At 42.6% G+C, this 21,299-nt stretch overlaps 1 protein-coding gene across 1 annotated transcript in view; it reads right to left on the minus strand.

Annotated features, from left to right (window-relative positions):
- Nucleotide 1: 1 nt before the first annotated feature.
- Nucleotides 2-21,299, minus strand: part of KCND3 (potassium voltage-gated channel, Shal-related subfamily, member 3) — a 29,442-nt gene continuing 8,144 nt past the window's right edge. The window contains exons 3-7 of the mRNA XM_010288903.1: nucleotides 13,142-13,243; nucleotides 6,145-6,237; nucleotides 3,362-3,418; nucleotides 2,150-2,397; nucleotides 2-206 (exon numbers count right to left, since the gene is read on the minus strand). Coding sequence (XP_010287205.1) covers nucleotides 2-206; nucleotides 2,150-2,397; nucleotides 3,362-3,418; nucleotides 6,145-6,237; nucleotides 13,142-13,243 — 705 coding nt within the window. The remainder of the gene's footprint in view (nucleotides 207-2,149; nucleotides 2,398-3,361; nucleotides 3,419-6,144; nucleotides 6,238-13,141; nucleotides 13,244-21,299) is intronic.

Below are 21,299 nucleotides of genomic sequence, written 5' to 3' on the forward strand. Positions count from 1 at the left end.
CTTACAAGGCAGAGACCTTGACTATGTTGCTTGTGGTGGTGGTGGAAATGTTCGTGGAGTGGCCGGGGCTGCTGGGCGGAGGCCTACTCTCACCTTCTGGCGTGAGTGCCGGCGGCGTGGGGATGCTGATGATGGCTGTTGTTATCTGGGCAGTTTTGCAGTTCGGTCTCAGCCCATCATCTGATTTCATGTTGAGACTGGAACGACTAGAAAACAAATTTAGTGTTTGGCTTTTTTTTTTTTTTTTTTTTTTTTTGGCTAAACCAGGCAGTAGAAAAGATGGAAATGGTAGTTGTTCTTAATCAGTATCTTATTCCTCTGAATTAAGGGCACTGAAATATTCAGAAGACTCCACTATAGTGTTCCCCCCAGTTCCTGCAAGGCATCATTTCTACCCACTAAGCTTTTTTTATATTCCCCCTGGTTAGGATACAGCTTTTCACAGGGAAAATGTTTCCATTTCATTCTTGCATAATTCTAGTTTAATTAAGAGGACATCTAAATATAGGGTCCTGTGTAGTGCATCTTTTCAGAGCACAGGTAGTTCTTTCTGAGAAAGAGATGTTGTCTTCCTTGCATTTCAAATGCCTCTTTCAAATTTACTGTCCCTTGATCTTTTCTGTTTTTTCATCTCTCTGCAGTAGTTTCAAGGATCCAGCAGCTGGGAGCATTCTTATTAGAACTGCATCAATTGCATCCTATAATTAATTAGAGAGGGAAAATGATAGGTTGGTTTCTGTGCGTCTGCACAGCTACAGGAGTCTGCTATTACCAGCCCAACATGTTCATTTTAAACACAAGACCTGTCCTTTTAGAATCTAAAGCTCCCAGTTGGAAAGCTATTGCTGTTGTTATCTCAGAGTGACTCACCAAGAGGATGTTTCTTGATCGCTCAAGCATCCCAAGAACACGGCAGAACCCATTCTGCTCCCCGGTTGCCTCAGTCACAAGCTGAGAGTGGGGCAGTCTTAGGGACTGGGTGGTTCTGCCAGTGGTAACCAGTACACCCAGTTAGTTGCATTCCACATGAAAAACAACTTAAAAGCTTTTTTCTTTCTCCATTCTTACACAGTTTGGTAAGCAAGTGAAATAACAAACAGTGTTGACATTTAAAATATCACTGCCATCTGATTTAGCACCCACTGAAATAGGCAGAATAGTTGACGTTCCCCTGAATTACTGTTTCAGGTGCTGGTTTAAATTACTGTCATCTTGAAAATGCAATAGCCAGAGACTTGTTTTGTGCTTATTCATTCATAATTCATTCTCTGAAATGCCCTTCTGACTTCATCCTGGCACAAAGTAACCGCTTGCTGCCCTAAAGGCAGCTTTGTTTCAGTTTACAGATCCTTTTGATAGGAGTGGGGATGAGAAGAATGGCAAGTTCAAGAACAGCCCAGTGCACCAGAAGCTTAATGGGCTGAGGGAGATTTAGAAACCAATTTAATATTTGCAAGAAAGCTATGGTGAAGAAATTAATATTTCAGCAAGTCATGTATAAAATGAAAATTTCACAATTTTCTATTGAGACACTTCTTCACCAGTGTCACTAATGGATTTTTAGGTGATTCTTAGCTACTAAGACACCGTTGTGAAATTCCTCCTCATTTGTTTCCCAGTGATGCTTGATGCTTACAGTTGTGATTTAGACTTTTGGACAATGAAAATCAGTGAAGTGAATGTCTCTGGTGGACCATGTCAGTGTGTACAGCTCTCTAACAGCTTTTGCTGACAGACACTGATTAGCCAGTTGTCTTTGCCGTCTCCCAGTAAGGGCTTGGAAGTGCTGGGCTATCTGGGAAGTGGGCTGTGAAGTGGTCCTGTGCCAGCTTTGGTGAGTGGCTCACAGCTAGGAACTGCTGTCTCCTGCCTGTGTGATTAGCACTTTGTAGGCAGGTTTCAGCTGGAAGTCATTCTTCTATGTCCAGTCTGGCCAGAGAAGAGCTGCACTAGGCTCTAGCTTTGGTTCTTCCCAGAACAGATAGAAGCCCTTTTCCTTGGGTTGTCATTAGAAGGAGGGAAACAAAGATGCTCCCTGCACTAGACCCCTCCCCCCGGCTGGAGAACAGGCCTGCAAGAACGTTCTGTTGGATAGTGCACTTCAGAGGTTTGCATGCAGTAGTTAGCAGCAAGAGCCTACTTACTGTACCTTGTTGTAAGGGAGGGCTGCTCACTGCACTGGATGTGGATGGTGCTGAGCTCCTGCATACTCCGGAGGCGAGTGGCTGGCACACTGGAGTTGGGAAGGTGAGTGGTCTTCTTGTTACGGCGAGAACAGCAGGAGGTGGTCAGTCCATGGTGACTTGACAAGGAGGGGCTCCGAGAAGAAGGATAGTTTTGCATTGAGCTCTCCATGCAGTTCTGCTCGAACATTTGCTCATCTATGAACTCGTGGTTCTGGCAGAGAAAAGAATAGTGCCGTTACTCTCTGGTGACACCAACAGCTTTGGCCTGACAGCAGTTTGTTTTCAACGGCACCTTTTGCTAGGTTGGTGGGATGTGTCAGCCCCTTGTCTGTGTAAGATGCTCTCTGCCTCTGTGCCTGCAAATATTGGCACTAGGCAGGTCTTTAAAAGAAACGACTCTGCACTTCCACTCTGCAACTAAGAGAAGATTTTGCTCTCCTGCATCAGTAGGGGAATAAGGGAAGCTGTTGCAGTGACAAAAGAATGATAGTCTGTCAATGCTGCCTTGCTTATGTAGTCTGAGGTGGTTAATATATTGTATTTGAATTTCTTTTCATTTTTGTGTCTGGATTCCAGAAGTGGCTTCCAAAAGTCTGCAATGCCGTATGGTTATGAAACCCAAGAGGAGATTTAGGCTCCTTTTCCTTTGTCCCTGGGGACAGGATTGTGTTGTGTTTGGATTGACCATCTTGACATACAGCTTAATTGCAGGACATTGCTTGTATCGGCTATGGGGCGCAAAGCATACCTGCAGTTCTTTGGGTGCTATTAGTTGAGTGGAAATAAATGTGGCAGGTGAGAGTGGGGAATGTATAGGGGAAGGAATTCAGAAAGCTGAGTCTGTAAAGAGTTTTTGTGCTAAGGAACAAGAAATCCTGAAAGAAAGAACCCTTATGTGTGTATATGAACACCCAAGTAGTTCTAGTGAACAGGCTTTATCCAGTCCCTGTCAGCATCAGAAAGGATGGGAAACAAAAGCAACCATGGTGAAGGCAGCCATCAGTTTTCATTGAAACAACTAACAACTCTCACAGGAAACAAGAGCACTGGATAGCCAAAAAGAGCCACGTGCACAAACTCCCAAGGACAAGACCAGGAACAAGAAAGGAAACAAACACTCTCTAGACACGTCACAGAGACCATAGAGAAAACAGATTGAATTAAAAAGGAAATACCTTGATGGTGGAAGTTCGTACAGATAACAGGGGATCATCCACAAGATAGGACAATCCCTACGGGACAACATGCCAACAAAAGATAAAAACACAATTGATTGTCCATTCCGGCATTCAGAAGTTTAGTCCCAGCATTGCATCTATTGCCTCAGCATTCCAGCTGGCTCACTCAAGTTTGAATGGGCAACTGAACCTTCTCTTTACCAAACCTTGCCTGAATCAGACCCCTTTGTTCCTTCCTTCTCACACTTAAGCTTTTTTAACGTTATGTTCTTCTGAACAAAACTGGTTACAACTTTATTACTCTGATCTTTTGAGAGCAGAAGGCAAAGGAAAACAAAGTTTCAGCTGCTGATTCACAAGTAACGAATTGGAATTGTATTGCCATTGGGTCACCAATGGATGTGGGTTGTGATCATACTGTGGAAACACAGAAGAAAGGTTTGGACTGAAGGACTGGATTCGATGTGTTCAGCATTTGAAGAAAACATGGCATATGAATGTCCATACTCAATCTGGGAGTTGGAACGAGTGGAAAAAAAATCCTTTTGTTTGAACAAACTCCATCTGTTGTGTTAAAATGACAGAGTAACCTCCGTTATGGCAGCTAGAAGTACTTTAGGGTCACTTTGTCATCTGACACACCAGATTTGTGAGCCATTCACAGCCATTCAATTGTAAGGCTGTATGCTAGTGATGACCACAGATACCATGGCAATAAATAATGTAGTTTTAGAATCCTTTTGCCTAGCTTAAGGAAAGGTGAATTGCCCATTGAAACAAGTTTGCAACCATGGTACATTTCTCATTCCATTCCTGCAACTTGGTCAACAAAATGACTCTTCAGTGCTTAAAAATTCTTCTATTACGATTTAAATTTTTGGGAGGATAACTATTGCATAGGATTTTAATAGATTATATAGAACTAGAGAATATCCACACAAGCTGATTGAACTATTTTGATTGATAATTTCAGACCAGAATCCAAAATTGATACGTGATTTGATTCAACATCATGGTAATAACTGGCTGAAAAATGTGGGGGAAAACACATTAAATGTTGTGTAGATTTTCCCTCTAGGTTTTCATCAAAATTCAAAGTATGACTGTTATTGCCGTTGTTTGCTGAAAAAAGCAACGTTTGGAACATTTTCAACCACTGAGACTCACTGAGTAGGCTTGACTGCTGGAGGCAATCTAGCTTTGTTAGTGTGGTAGGCTAATACATCCACAAATTAGGATACGCTTTGGCCATGTTACTTCCAGCACCCTAACTGGCTCATTAGTAATGGAGCAACTGATGGAGCAGCTCCCAGAGATGTCCACCCGCCCTGTGTAGAGGTCAGAATTTCTATAAGCCTTTACAAAGTCAAGGCCTTATTACAAGGGCAGGCCCTGGAGGCAGGGCTGTCAGCTTTTGTTTGCTTCAGCCAATTTGTTGAAGTTTCCAAATGAAAGTATGCTTGAGAAATATGGGTCATAGTAGTGAAGCTTTTAAGCATAAAGTTCTAAACTAAAGAGTCAGATTGTGAAATATCTGCTTGTTATGTAACATTCAAATTGCTAGAAATAAAGGCAAGATGAGTCTTACAAAATAAATTCAGTAGTCATTGATACAGGAAGAATCAGTTCATTGTCCTTGGAATGGTGACCTTTATAGCTCATTGTGATAAGCCAGCTGTACTCAGCAGGTCACTGTAATTAACTGGTCATCTTCTTCCAGTGTATCGCTGAAGCCTAAGTGATGTTATTCCAGCATAAGCCAAACTATGGAAGTGAAGGTGATTTATCTAAAACACAGCTCTTGCAAGTCAGAAATCAAAAGTACATTTGATGATGGATGCAGATAGAAAAAGGCATGAATATTTCAAGTGTTAACCTCTCTTCATTCTTTCTAGAATGAATCATGGTATAGATAATGTGTTCCTTTACTGCAGAACCTTTTGTATAAACCTGGAAGTAAAACATATGTATCAAATAAATATCTGAAATGTTCCAGAAGACTTCTGCATGCAGAATCACTTAATGAAAAATAAAATTCTTACTCCGACACCTTGCATGATGTGAACAGAAAAGTCATGTTATAGAAACTGCTTGACTGGCTTTGAGATAAATTACCCGCCCTTGTAACCAGAACTGTAGTGAGAAAAGATATGTGCAGCCTTTAAACCTATTAAGAGGGTTCATCTACTCTGTGCCATATAAAGGGCTAAAGGTTATTTTTTCCAGCGTGTTGGCACTGGTGACCAGATTGTAGTTTGGAGTCATTGACATCAGCTTCCTCCTCATAAGGCAGCAGAGCTGTCCTTTATTACTAATTAGCACAAGCAATGAGTATATATGATGTGTGACTGACAGCACAAGACAAACACAGTTTAGTTCCCTTTCAGAAGAACTGAAGAAATTAAACTTAATGTACACCTTGTTTATAGGATCTCCCTACCCCATGCTGAAAGGTTATTTGCATTCAAGTGAACTTGACTGAGCAAACTGCTATTGACTTTGCACTGGTGTAGATGACTGGAGTAGCAGATGATCACATCTTTATCCCTTTGCACAGTAATTATTTTTTTTTAAAGACAATGAAATAAAGTGCATGTATCCCATTGCAGAATATTCTTGGAAGCTTGAGTGTCAGCTCCCCTCTGACATAGTTTGTAGGTCTACTGAGGGTGTCTTAACGAGTGCCACTTCAGAGCATCTGTATGCATGTCTTTTCCATACGAAGCCTGGGCCAGGGACAAAGACCTAGTAAGGTGTAAAAGGATCATGCTGCTACTTACGGTTGTTTTTTCCAGGCAATGCAGCAGGTGGTGATGTTGGCTTTCAATTAAGGAGGTGCCTTTAGTCATATGCTGTTCATCTTCCGTGGATCCCTGAATAGCCAGAAAAAGGGTGGGGAAAAAAACAAAACCCAAACCAGGTGTAAAGCCGTGAAAGCAAACAAAGCTACCAGCATCAGCTTTCACAGGGATAAAGATCACAATTTCAGCATTGCCAGCTCTCAGGTTTTTCTCATGACTCTTACAAGGTTACCTCATTTTTTTCCTTAATGATGTGGCTTGTAAACTCAGGTGAGGAACTCAGCTTTGATTCAAAACCAGTGTGTTTCTAGCTATTTTGTAGCTGGGGAGGAGACTTGTGAAGTACTGGGGATATATGGTGTCAAGGCTCAGGAACCAGAAGGTAAAGAAAAAAATAACTTTTGCTGTTTTATTTTTCAAAAAAACCTTGAGATTTTTAATCTTGACATGACCTTTGAATGCCAACAGATGTATCCTGAGCTCTAGTCTCTGTTAGGAGACAAAACACAAGCTGTCATTCTTTTGCTTAAGCTGAAAGCCTGGCTCTGCCTGACCTTCAGGGCCACTCAGTGCTGGGCCTGTTGGAACTTGCATGTGTTATTGCCAAAGCCTCCTGAGTCATGGCTGCACGCCAGACCAAAAAATGTGACTCCAGGCTTCATGTCTTGGACTTTGCAATGCTGTTTCTAGAGCCAGGACTCCTGGATCTGTCTCTCCTCTTCATGGACATCACCAATTGTTTCCCACACTTTGTACCTGCAATATGTTAAAAGGGGGCTGCTCTTTCCCCTCAGTGTGTATGGTTGTTGGTGAGGAGTTTATAGTAGTGGGTCCTGAGGGCTGGGTTTGGTGTGAACTGAAGTTCTGTAACCCCTCCTGTGGCCAAACCCTCTTTGAAAGGCAGGGAGGAACAGGCAGATGCTTTGTAGGTAAGAGTTAATCTATATAAATCATCCTATTCAAGCACTGTGCAGCAGTGGCAAAGGGTTTATGTTTACATGAAATGTGGCAGCAGTTCCCCAGGAGAAGGAAGGTACCATCTTCATTAGTTTCTTATGGATTGTGGCTTTCACTTAGTAGGATGGCTTACTGTGATTTATGTTTTGGTAACATAGTGCCTAGCAGTCTTGCAAACTGACCCAGAACCCTCTGTGCATCACTTAGCACAAAAACAGAACAAGGCAAGCCTGTTCCAAGGACCTCACGATCCAGATACTTGACTCATTGTACGGTAATACCTGTACAATCGGGGACCAGCTTTCCCGATTTCCTCTGCATGCTCAAACTGCTGAAATGTGGCTAACAAATTTGTAAGCTAATTCAGAGAGCAGGGTGTGCTTAGAGTCAAGCAGGCAGCCTGTGCCAGCTGGGAAGGGATTGGGTACAACTGGGAGTACTTGGGTCAAGAAAACCCCCCAAATATTAAAAGGAGTGGTCCCTCCTAGGAAGATATGGGAAGAGTTGGGGGGTGTGAACTGCTTTTGGCATGCCTATTTAGGGACTCTGGGTTGGAAAGACTTATTGGGGCACTTCTGCTGGTCTGTTCTCAGCTTCTGCATCAGGTATGTGTGCATGTGATGATTTGGGGAAGAGGCTGCTCAGACTGCAGCATTATTAGTGGTTCGGATAAGCTAGAGATTTGAGACCAATCTCTGTGCTTTTGTTAAGCTGAGGGTCTTGATTTGCTTGAAGCAGCTGAAATAGGAATGGATAAGAGGTTAGGAGCCTGAGTTCAGTATGTGTGTAACGTTTAGCTCATGCAGAAGGCTTGGCCTCAAGCATTCATCAAAAGAGCAACAGGCCAATTTAGTCAACTTGGGGGTGTGTGGGGAAATCCAGTATTCTGTATTTTTGATTTCCACACTGTATCAGCGAATGCTTGCATTCCTCAAAATATAGCATGTCACTTACCCTATGATCTGATGATCAGATACACCTCAGGAATGGAAGGAGAAGAAGCAATAGGGGTTGTTTAGGGAGTTTCTGTGCTATTTGAGAGCCAGGATTATTTTTCTCACTTTCTCTGTTCTGTGGTGGCAGATTTAAGATTTGGGTTGTTAAGGATGTTCTCTTGCTACTACTACTTAAGCTCCTTATCTTGAAATTCATTGTGATTTCATGACACATTAATCTACGTGTGTCTTTGATGACTAACATTTTCAAAGACAATTACATGCATTAAAATGGCAATTAGGCATTGTAAAATGTTTCCCTGTGCTCCATAAGTAAGGGGTGCCTGGTGTCTTCTGTAATGCCTAAATCTGAAAGTCAGAAATTGATGTGCATGGCTTGAATCTCTGCTTAGACACAAAACAGCAGTATCTAACTGTTCAAGAGAGAAAATGGGTGGGGTGGGAGATGCAGCAGAACATCTTTGCAGATGTGCCAAGACATTGTCTGTTGCTCTCAAGGGGGTCAAATTCAACTATGCTTAAAGCATTGCTTTTAAGTACACCCTTGTGTCCCAGTGATTCACTGCAAATGCATGTTCTGGATGCCATTTCCAGGATGATTCTGTGATCCTTAAGTGAAGGAATAACTCTGTCTCTGACAGATGCCAAAACATAGCTGAACTGGTACATTAAGAAAGCTGACTTACTGTACACAGAATTAATAGATTCCTATGGGAATGCATCTTAGGCAGGTTATGTTTTTTTTTTGTTGCTGTTGTTTTGGAAGATGAGCATTCCCAGAAGTATTTTTAGATGTGGCCTAAAAAAAAATCAGTTCCATTTTTCTTACTAACAATCCTCTTGGTGAGCTAACACGTCAAGCAGGTCCTGTTCGTGCCCTGCTGAGACTACTGACTCCGCTGAAGTCTGTGTTGGAATATTTCCCGCGGAGGTCCTTGCAAGCCCTAAAGCAGATATGAAGCTGCACTAAAACACTGGAAAAGGAGAGAGAAAGAGCACATATTGCAAACAGTATATTTTTTATGAGGGTTTGCTTGAGAGGAGATCCAAATGGAATCTGAAAGCAGATAGAGCTTCTATACCTCTGGCAGAAGACCTAAGCCAATTGTAAAATTTCCAGCACAGCTTAGTCTCTCCCTCTGCCTTCCATCACAAGGCTAGGCTTGCCACTGATGGGAATGGAACAAGGGATGGCAGTGACCAGGAATAAAGTGTAGCATCAGTGAGTATGGCTTGTACCTTATCTTCCTTTGGCTTTTTCTTCAGTCAGCTCAGTGTTTTCAGAAACAAAGAGCATGCAACCACCGAGAACATCCTAGCATGCAAATTAAGAATGTGATCTGCAGGAACTATGGCTCTAGGAAACTGAGAGTGACAACATCACAGAAATGTTTGGCATTTTGATAGTACTGTTGAGGAATATGTACCTATAGAGATTGCATCAGTGGTACCTACATTGCTGCAGGCAAACAAAATCTGTGTCTTCATTAGAAGACTCTGGCTGTGATGAAAAAGCTGGGAGGGGGGAAGGAGAGGAGATGGATTTTTTTTTTTTTTTTTTTTTTTTTTTTTTTTTTTTTGGGGTGCCGGTTTTGAGCTGGGATGCCAGTTCTGCAAGGATTTGATGCCAACTACCATTCAGTTTGTTCTTGGAAGACATTCAGTGAACTGCTGGTTGCTTGGAGGGAGACTGAAACACATTGTAGTGTCAGTTCTGAAATCCAAAATACTTCCACTTTACCTCATCTACTTAGTGCTTCAGCATGCAAAATTGGACACTGGTGAACTGAGATGAACTAGTTCAGTGGTTAGACTGTCCCTTCCCATGAGAATGGCTATAACGCTTATCTATGGCTAAGCAGATTCTGCTTGTGAAAAGGCACAACACCTCACAACCTACTGTTCCTAGGGTATACTCCTTCTAGCATTTTAGCTAGAAGGGAATTTCAGCTAGCTGTACAAGGAGATTAATGCTAAGAGGATATGTAGGCTGCTGCTATGGGAAGAAGCTCACCATCCCTTGAGCACTTCTGACATAAAGCCTACTAAAAATCTTTCTAAATTAGAAGGAAACAATCTGAGTACTTTGTGTCTAGATGGCAAATGCAAAATGCCACAAGTCCACATGTTTCTGAGGCAAAAGTCTGTATTCTTGCTAGGAGCAGAACTCCTTCCTGCTGCTGTCCTTGGATAAATCCTTTCCTATGCTTTTTCATTGCTTTGATACAAGGCTACAGGCTGAAGACATGCTGTTCCCTTGAAAGATGGTGTCAGTGTATTCATTCTGGTGCTAATGAAAGGACATTCTGGCACATGTTGTGGAATCTTGAACAGTCCTTATTTCCCAATTTATTAGTTTGGCTGCAGAGCCACAGCCAGGGTACATTCTGGGGCAGTTGTTTTCCTTGGGTGAACCCTCCAGGTGTCAGACTGCAGGACAATCTGCTGGGCACTTGTAAAACAATTATACATTGATCACAGTACTGTGTGATTGCTAATGATGAAAGTGGTAATATCTAGTCATGGCCGTATAATAATTGCAGTGGTAATTACCGCTGGGTAACAAACCAGCCCTATGGCAATCTGGCCATGTGAAGTCCATTAAAGTTAGCATGACTCCTGGGCAAGGTATCAAAATGGGATGTGTACCTGCCCGATGAAGCAGTTTGATACTAATTTGACTGACGGATATGCACAGTATGTAGCTAAAAAATATTTTGGTCCCTAATATATCAACTACAGAAGTCACATTCCTTCATATTCTTACAGCTTAAAAAATTTGGCTGGCTAGACTATGCTGTCATTCACATTTTGTACTCTTAAGAATAGTTTGTTCTCCTGCCATAAAATGAAAGGACATAAAATCTTGCCTTGTGAAGTTAAAACCATCATGTATACCTTTACAACAAAGCATAATCTGCAGTTCTGTATTTAATTAATGCCACTACCTGTAGATGGAGAGACGTGTCTTCTTGATTCAGGTATGTGGCTAGTCCTCAGGTAGTCAAAGATCATTTCCTGGTGGCTGTGCAGATGCCAGGCATGGCTTTGGCAGGTTTCTATAGTGAACTATATTCCTGTATGTCACAGGTGGATGGTAATTCTTCCTTCCTCATAACCTTTGCTTTTGACTATTTCAACAGGAAGTTCCTTAGGGTGGGGATATTTTCTTACAAAGTATTAATACAATGCACACAAAAGTCAGTGCTTTTCAAAGTAGGAGTGGATCTTACTGGTCTGTGGGGGAGGCACGTTAGCATTTCGAGCTGTAAGTCCACCAGAAAGCAAGTTGTACCCAGAAGAGCTTGGGAAGACCTGCTCTAGGTGCTACTATATATCTAAATTTAGTTATTGATGAGGAAAAAAATCCTCTTTAAAAATGTTTTTCTTTTCCTTCCTGTGTCTACAGTAGCTTTGTAGCCAACAAAATGACCCTTCTTCCATTTATTTTTGGGCAAGTGCCAGGAAATGAACCTATTCAGCCAAATATTTCTCTCAACCTCATGCATTTTGGACTTAAGCATTGGTGTGTCAGCTGCTCTTCTGTGAGTGGTCTTGGCAGGGAGTTTTGGTTGATAAGGGAAGTGAGGAGATTCTTGTTGGGATGACAGGCTGGAAGATCACGTGCAAACTGAGTGTCCCCGCTAAGCTCTTCTGGCACTTTTAAAAACTAGAAATCTAAAGCTCAAAAGGAAGTTTTAAATTTGTAGTAAAATTTTTGCATGTTCCTGGGTAATGAAATAGTGGAATCTCAGCTGAGCTGGCATCCCAGTCCTGAGCCTTTCGTTTATAGGGATAAGGCTGTGGACTAGGTGCGACCAGCGTTCCTGGTCTCTTCTTGATAAAGAAACTTTTCTTGAACTGCTCAACAGCAACATATGGTTCAAGAAACAGATTTTCTGAGTGTCACTACCATTTGCAGAGCAGGAGACAACGTTAGATGTGTAGTCAGAGGGATAAAACTTGTTTTGGAGGGGAGAACAGAAACTAATCTGGGCATCCTACCTTCCAAATCCGTACTTCATGTGAAGTGCATTTGTAGAATCAGTTTAAGAACTATTGCAGTTATAAAGGGCCAGATTCCTCTACCTTGGTCTGCACTGAGCAACATCCTATGTGCAAAATATGGTGCTACACAATTACCCTCTGTGTGCTGTACCCACTGAGCTTGGGTAAGAGTGGGCTGGGGTCCTAGTGAGCAGCTTTCACCATGAGCTGAAAAGGTTTTTCAGCTTTGATTTTACAAATGCAAAGTTGTGTGCCAGGGAAAATAGTATACATTTGAAGGATTAGGCCCCAAGTAAGGATGCGAGAACAAGTGCTAGGCGGCTCTGGTGGCTCTATTAAGCATTCTTCATCTCGCTCTTTGCTCCCCACGTGTACAAAAGGCTGATTTATTTGAAATGAAATCCATGAAATGTGTTAATACCTGCTCTGCTGTTGATCAGGCTTAATGTAATAACCTCCTCTTATTTTCGCTGATTCTGCTGAGCAATCTGACGCACTTAAAACTTTTCTTCTCCTGAATAACTAGTATTAGTCTCTAGAGGCCTTTCTGTTAAAAATAAACCCGGCACCAAACTGCCTGAAACAGGAGCTAGGGAATATTTTCCTGTCCTGTTGGGTGTGATCAGGTAGTCCATGTTAGAGACACTTAAAAATAAATAACTGTATGTTGGAAGAGAGTGGATATTTATAGTATGGGCAAAGCCTGGACCGTATAAATTGGTACAGCTTCAACAGCTCCATCATGCAGAGGGATTCGAGGGAACTGTGAACCTGGTTGTTGCTGGAAGGCCAGATCCTTTCCTAGCTCAAGGAGGAGCCCAAGGAAGCTTTTTCCTCCCATCCAGTCTCGCAGCTGGATTCCAGCTGTCCCTCCACATGGCACACGCAGTAGATGAGTGTCATCGCAGCGCAGCACCGTTCCGTGGGTGAGGCTGCCACGCTGGATGATGAGCGATTGGGTGGCAACGGGGAGAGAAAGGGAGGGAGCCCAGGGAGAGGCGTGGGAATAGGGAACTTCTAAACTCTGTGGAAGGAGATGCTGTCTCTGAACTCACCGTCAGCTCGAGGGCTTCATTCAGGAGGCCGTTGCGCTTGCTGTGAAGGTAAGCGTTGGAGCTGCCTGTTTTGGCCACTCGAATCCTCGCAAGCCGGGCTTTCTGTGAAGAAGGCAAACAAGCTGAAGTTAGAGCTTGGCACGCCGAGGGATTGGCCCTGTGCTGGATTACCAGGAGGAAGGAAATTTCAGGGTCTTGGTCCACCTGAAAAAGCCTGGGAGTGAAATACAAGGAGCGTGCAGACAGGACAAGGTGCCGTTCAGAACAGCTAGCCCAGGTCTGTCTCCAGGAGTCGGATGAGTGCATATGTCTGAAGAACATCATCTGCCACAGAGTGTTAATAGCCTTCCCACAGATAAGAAGTGAGGTACTGCGGATTTGTTTACCTTTCAAAAGTTAATAGTCATTTTTTGGTGGTGAGGTGCACAGGAACTAGAGCCACTTGTCTTGAACATATTCCTGGCACAGGATGACTGTATGTATGTCAGCTAGCAGTGTGCACATGCTCTGCACGCGTGCTGCTTTCATGGCTCACCTTCTCTCTAACGTGCTCGGTTGTTTAATCCTCTCCATCGTTCAGCTCTGTGCTGTGACATCCGTGTTGTTGCTTGCCCTGCTTGTACTGCAGCTAGCACAGTGATGCCCGGTCCTCTGCGCTGGCGGGCTGTCCTCCGCAGCAGCAGTGCTAGTTTATTAACTTTGCTATCTGATAATGTAAAACTCTGTCCACAAACGCGCATCTCTTGACAAACTGACAGAAGTCACTCTGCAACAACACAGACATCCAACTCTTCTCATTTTTTATTTATTCCTGACCTTCTTGACTTCCAGGGAGACAAGTTAGATGATAACAAGCAGTCCAGAGTAAAGCAAACAAGAACAACTAAGGCCCTCTTCCTTTTTGATCACACAGTTTTTAGCATTTCAGTTTTTCTTTTCAATTGTTCCCTGCTTCTCTGTCAAGTGCTGATTTGCCTTTTTCTTTTCTACTGTTAATTTATGACTCAAACACCATTAAAAGTAAATACATGAAATAGCTATGGCTATTAAAAAATAATTACATTGTGCTGTAGTTTCAAATGCTGTATAATCTTTTAAATAACGTGGAACTCGTGATTTTCCTCTCTAATTAGAGGTGCTAATGCATATACACTGTAGGAACAGTAAAGCCAAGAGGCAAATATCTGCAGTGGATCCAGAGAGTGTAATAATTCCAGGAACTCTATTACTGTACATGCCTGAGTGACTCTGGCCCTCAATATTTGAAAGATTTGTTTAACCTTAAGAGCTTCTGCCTAAGCAGACCATTTCTCAGGAAAAGATGTGTACAGGGTACTAGTTTGCAGCTTTAATTGGGTGACACAGGCTATGACCAGTCTGAAAAATAGGTCTTCTTTTGACACCCTATAATGGGGACATCCAAAATTGACTTCTTTTCTATACTTCACCTAGATTGCATTGTCCCATTTTAATGTTAAGACCACAAGTCAGTATATGAGAGAGGAATTTCTGATGCAAATTACTCTGTACAGGGGCCAAGGTATCTCAGAGGGCCATCTGGTCACCCTGTGAAAGGGACACAAGTTGTATCCTCAGTCTGTCTTGCAAACACAACAAGAAGATTAAATTGGATCTTCAGTTTTTCTGAAGACTTTCCTAAACTGCTGTGTTGCTCTAGGCCCTGAGTAAGACTGGCCTGAGACTGTAACCTGCAACAAAATACACAGACTACTACTACTGAATGTGAGTTAGAGGGAGAGGGCAGGGGATAAGTGACTGAAGGATATTCCATTTCCAGGTTACATGGCACTTTCTCTCTGTTCCTGTTAATTAAATTTCCATTAAATTATATCTTCTATCTGCAAAAATATGCTTTTGTGTCTTTCATCCTTACTTTTCGCAATGATCTTATCTCTTCTGTAATCAGCACTGGATATTGGATCCAGTGATGGTCTTTACAGTGAGGCTCTGATGGCAACCACAGAAGGCATCCATTTCTTTCTGTGCTTGATGAAATATCAGCTCCTTTGCGGAAGGAAATACCAGAGTCCCCCAACTTGCTCACCTCACCTATAGCAGGAAAGGTTTCATCCTCATCTTCAGTTCAGTAAATTGTTAAAGTGAATTCAGTCTTATGCTCTTGTAATGAACATTATTCCCTTTGCCTCCAGGCTAGCAGGGGATCAAATATTAATAGCTGTACTCCACGTGGACTGAAGATGGTTCGTTTCTGAGGTCTGTTCTCTTTTCTTCTCTGAAATAGGGCCACTAGCTATCTAAATAATTAAGCCCCATAGCTTTTGTAGCGTAGAACAGACGTTGTTATTTTAAAAAATGTCAGTGGGGCAGGACAGAAGTTAATCCTATTCTCCTTACACAAAAGATTGTCTAGAATAGTCACATTGCCTAACTCTGTGTCCCCATCATGATTAAATTTGGTAGATATCTTGATTAACTCAGCTAGAGAAGTTAATTAAAATTGGTGCCTAAAATTGGTTTGGCCCTCCAGACAGTTTCCCAGACTAGAAACAACTCTAAAACCATAGTTCATATTTTTATGTGAAAGTCTGGGTATAACGTGCATTATTTGGAAAGCACATCTGTCGAGTGACACAAGCTTTACATGGTATTTAGGTACATGTCGTATGTTTACGTGGGGTGCAGTACTTCGATCGTGCCTGGCTGTAAGAAAGGGTTTAAGTGCAGCAAAGCACTCGCCTCTGACCTCTGCAGCAGAGGTTGGACACAGGTTTGTATGACGGAGCGACGTGGATTGAGGACGTGAAGGGCACCCGGCAGCACTGCCGGGCTCGGGTTACGGTGTGGGAGCAGGTAAAAGCTGGCCGTTCCAGAGGAGTTCTGCGTTACCTGTTGGAATGCATCAGCCTGGCCTTGGCCACTGGCAGAGCTGTGCTTTGGCGGGTCAGGTGAGGAGTACATTAGAGAGGCAAAAGCCTTGAACTTAGGGCACCCCACGCACGCTTTGAAGCAGCAGTATTTTGCAGGGAACCGTACTATGTATTCTCACCTCCAGAATTAGGCTGATGGGGTCTTCCAAATTCTGCCAGTTTTTAACATGTGTGGGCATGTTTTTGTCATCCCTGTCCTGCAGAGCTCAGTGCTTCGGGTCTGCAGGACAGAAGACAGACAAATGAGGACCACGTTTTTTCTGGCCATCTGCTGCAGATGTCTTTTGGGAGGGGGAGACAGCTGTCTTCTGCATCTTATCCTACAAATGTGACAGACTGAAGGTCATTAGGGCCAGGCCTGAGATCACTGTTGCTGAATATAACCCCTGCATGGAGAGTCTATAAAAGGAAAAGAAAACGGCACATTGTGTCTGCATGTAGAGTGGTAAGAGGAGTTGCTAGGAAACCACAGGATCTCAAAATGCATATGACCTAATCTGCAAGATCATTTATATGATGAAAATAATAATACTAATGACAGCCACTTACAGGTTAGAATGATTAATTTGGTTATCTTGGAGCCCACGTGTTTCTGAGAGCGGGATGGAAGGCAGGTCTCAATAACTTCTGGCTCTTCACTGCTTTTTAAGAAAGTGGAGGCTCAGAATAAGCAGGAAGGGCAGTGAAGCCCTGTACACATGGAGTGCTGACGTGTGGTGGGGAGGATGATGTAAGTGGCTGTCAGCATCCTGGGTATCTACATTTCCCAAAGGGACTGACAAAGGAGAAAGAATAGCCTGTCTTCATCTTTTAGCTGCTTTGCAGAAGTACCAGGAGCAGGAGTTGCTGGCTAGGAAAAATGCTTACCAGATGGCACGCCCAGGAAACAGCTAGTTATTATTTATTAATGATTTTTCTCTAGTTCTTATGGAGATAATGCTCACTCTTGATTTATGTGGTATAATAAACTATTAAGTTACAACCTATGACATAATTTCATATTTGCCAGACATCTTTAGCTTTCCAGATCTCCTGTACTTGAGCAAGAAGATGACTGGAGTACATGTATGTCAGGTACTACATGTATGGGTCCTATGTCCGCTCCTGCTCCCTCTTGGGGCTGGAGCACTATCCTTCTCAGAATGGCTGAGGTTGGAAGAGACTGCTGGAGTCATCTGGTAGGTCATCTGTTCCAATCCCCCTGCTCAGGCAGGGCCACGTAGACCCAGTTGCCCAGTACTGTGTCCAGGTGGCTTTTGAATATCTCCAAGCATGGAAACTCCACAACCTCCCTGGGCAACCTGTGCTAGTGCTTGGTCACTCTCACGCTGAAAAAGTGTTTTCTGATGTTTAGATGGAGGCTCGTGTGTTTCAGTTTGTGCCCATCACCTCTGGTCCCGTCACTGGGCACCACTGGAAGGAGCCTGACTCTGTCCTCTTTGCACTCTCCCTTCAGGTATTTATATACATTAATAAGATCCCTCTGAGCCTTCTCTTCTTTAGGCTAAACAGTCCCATTTCTCTCAGCCTTTCCTCATATGAGAGATGCTCCAGTCCATATCCTATCTAACTCTATCTGCTAAAACCACACTAAGAGCATTCCTAGCAGAAAATGCAGCTATGCTACATAATTAACAGTGCTTCAAAGTTTAATTCCTAAACAATTAGTACTTTGAATATGAGTAGACCTATTGGTGACTGCTGCAGTGAGTCCAGTGGTGCAGTAGGTGTCTACCACCAGTCTTCTAAGGCTGAAATGAAGCTGTTCTCAAAAGTAATCAACAGAGTACTTTTGGTCTGATTTTTATTTCCGAGGTAAAATACCAGAGCCACTAAGTGCATGTTCGATTTTGTTGCCTTTGTCTGCATCTGTTGTTAGTTTGGGTCTGGATTTAATTCTAGATGGAAAGAACATGGTCAATTTTAGGCTATGAAAAAGGTAACAAGCAGGTTGTGCTCTTAAACAAGAGTTTCTGCAGACTTATCAATGGGGCTTAGAGTGTGGAATGACATAAAAGTATTTTCTTGTAGTTACATTTTCACCTTCCTGAAATGGTCTCATCTGTGGTACCTTTGACTAATTTTAGCATAAAATTCATAAAGGAATTCAACAAAACCTTCAATTTGTACTTCTGAGTGGGAACTCAGTGCACGTACATGACTTGGAAAGGATGAAACCTTCATGTGGTGGAAAATAGCTTAGCTCCCTGGCCTACTGTGGTAGTTTTTCCTCGCCAAGCAGAAAATGGAAAATCCTTCATTTTTAAGAAAACTTTCAAAAATAATAGACTGGGCAAGAAATTAAATGAATCTACTGTCTGTGGAGTGGTTTCCTCAGTATAATCAGGCAACACTGATCATCTGTCCTACTCATGGCTCTGGGAAGCTGATATGCCGTCTTTAACAAAGTCTGGAAACAGGCTGGATTGTCAAATTAGGACTCAGGGTTATTACATGTGCTTGAACGCTGAGTGAAATAATGGTTGTTTAAAAAGCAAATGGCCCATGTAATAAGTACTAGTTGTTATCCTGCTAGCCGTAGTTCCATCTGGCTGTTGTAATAGGCAGGCAGCGGAGTTACAGCAGTGTTAGATAAGTTAGTTTCTGCAGATCATCTCTCTGTCATTTTAACCTTTTTTTTTTTTTTTTTTCCCCCCTGAGAAACAAAGTATGCACATTTGGACTTTCCTTCCTCTCAAATCTTTACATTAAACAGCTTTTGAACCAAGTTTGAATATTCTGTCGTTTTTACTTTGGGGGAGATGTTGTAGAGCTGCATATAGAAATTAGATAGTGTAGAACTCATTATATTCCTATATTATTTCATAGAACCACTTACAGTCAGACCTTGATCTTATTTTGGGCCTCTTCATTACTTTCCAGAGATAAAAGATTCCCCTCCCCTCCTCTGTGACTCTCCTTTTAATCCTACCTTACCCTTGGCACCATTAAAGCAACAGAACATCATTTCGAATGCACTATATCGTTTAATCTTTTCCAACACTGAAGAACACGATGTTCGATCTATTTATAGAACAATGCACAGAATATGGAGTTTAATGGACCTCGGCTTCTGTACTAGTCATAGATATCCTGGCTGATTAAACACAGAACTCTGAAAAAAGTGCCGTAAAATGCAAAACTTGCAGAGAGAAATGCAGGACAGTCAAGAAGCCCCCAGAGCACTGAGACCGGTGCCTTCCTATTGCAAACTTCCTTTTGTACATTTTCATCTTGAACTTAAAAAACTCTGGCTTAAGCTTCCTACTGGGCATTTATTTTAGAACTTCATTCTTTTATTTAGAAATTTTTTTCTGATTTCCAGCCTGCATGTAACTTTACTTGGATGCTATTGTATTGGTGTTTTCTTTTTACATAGACCATTCCCTTTCTGATCTTTCCTGCATTCGATAGGAAAGAATAGAATAAACTTCACTTCTTGTAGAGTTTGACAATTCTCACTTTAGTCCTTTTCTTGACATTTAAGTAGTAAGCTTTTTTGGAGGCCATTTCATATTTTTATCCTCTGTAGATGCCCTCTTTATTTCTAATACCTTTTTTAGTTATCCGTCTATCCATCCACCCAGTAAGGCTTACATTCAGACCTTGATCTCTATAAAAACTGACTTTATGCATAGTTTGTCCTTGATTGAAATATGTTATACACAGTTACTGCATCTTGGCTGAAGTTCAAAGCTGCTTCTATGCTGGAGTTCCCACACTACCAGTCCAGCTGACTGACAAATCTAGCTCTCTTTGCTTCTTAAATTCGCCTCTTGAAAAAATAATAAAAGAAATTCCTACATACTTTTTTTTGTATTCTTAACACCGTAACAGATTTTAGAGCTTGGGTCAAAATAGCTCCAGGGATGTGTGGTCAAAGAGGTGCCATACCAATTGCAGTGGGAATCTGGTATAGTTTGTTAAGAGTTAGAAGTGAAGTATTATGGGGTGTAAATTAGGGTGTCAGAATTTGTCTAGAAACATATTACTTAATAAACATCTTCTCAAGAAAAGAGCCTCATGTTTTTCTACATCATCAATAGAGAGGTTGCTGTTCTTAATTATTATAAAGTAAGATTCTGTGTGTCACTGAAAGCAGAGTGTGACGAGTGTCTGCCTGTGATTTATCTGTCTGTCTGTGTTCCCAGATCTCACTTTTCTAACATCTTTCACACAGCTCACACCCCTAATTAATAGCTATAAAGTATTCAGGGGAAGGAGAAATTAACAGAATTTGATCTAGTGTCACATGCTGACTTACTAGACCTGATGTATGAACACTAATTAATGGTGTGGAGGCCTGTGGTTAGCACAGAAAATTAAGGTGATTGTTTCATAAAGTGCTGCTCCCCAGAAAGGCAGTGAAAATGGGGGGAATGAGAACTCTACAATCCTTGTCTGAAACTCAAGGGAAAACGAAGCAAATTTGTAAAACTTGTGCCCTTTGTTCTCCCCCATGGAATGAAGCCCAAGGGGAAGAGTTAACGGTAGGGCTGCCCGCTTGCTGGTGCTGAGAGCATGGGTCGTCTCCCACAGGCAGGCACCCACCAGCAGCAAGGAAGTGGATGGAGGTAAGTGGTAGTGTGGGCAATGCTGCTGCTGCAGGCAGGGTATGGCCAGGGGCTGTGCTCCATCCCACTTCTCTGTGCTAAGAGCTTTCAGCATTAATTGAGAGAAGTGTTGCTTGCTGGCAAATGAAAATTGCTCAGAATTTATCTGGTGACAATAAAGTTACTGTACACTGCAATTAGCATTCTTACTGAAGCTGCTCCTAGTGGTTCCTCTTGCTCCTGGGGTCTCTGGGGACAAATCTCTTGCATTAGGCTTCTAGGGAAAAAATCCATCGCAAACCCATCCTCTGGTCCCATTTGATAAGTGAAGACGTGGAAGACCTTGTGTCTCGGCTCACGTCCTTACGCTGCCAGCCACACCACGTTGGCTGCTTGCCTTGGTTTGGCAGCTGCAGAGGGAGAAGCCTGCCTGGCATGTTGTCCTGGGCGCTGGAGGCTCCCGCTTTGGCAGCAGAAAGCTGCAGAGCTGTCGTGACTGCGTGCTGCTCTGGCCCTTGTTTGTGCATTCCAGCATCGCTGCGCGTTCCTACGAGAATGGCTCCTAATTGTCCTGACTTAATCGCTAACGGGGCTGATGCTTCATATGTGGACAGAGATGCACTGGCGGCTGGATACCGGAGCTCATGGACAATGTGTAGAATTGCTCTTTATTATTGTATTTGTTCGGAGTTAATG

The sequence above is a fragment of the Phaethon lepturus genome, unplaced genomic scaffold (genome assembly GCF_000687285.1).
Source record: "Phaethon lepturus isolate BGI_N335 unplaced genomic scaffold, ASM68728v1 scaffold356, whole genome shotgun sequence".
NCBI lineage: Eukaryota > Metazoa > Chordata > Aves > Phaethontiformes > Phaethontidae > Phaethon > Phaethon lepturus.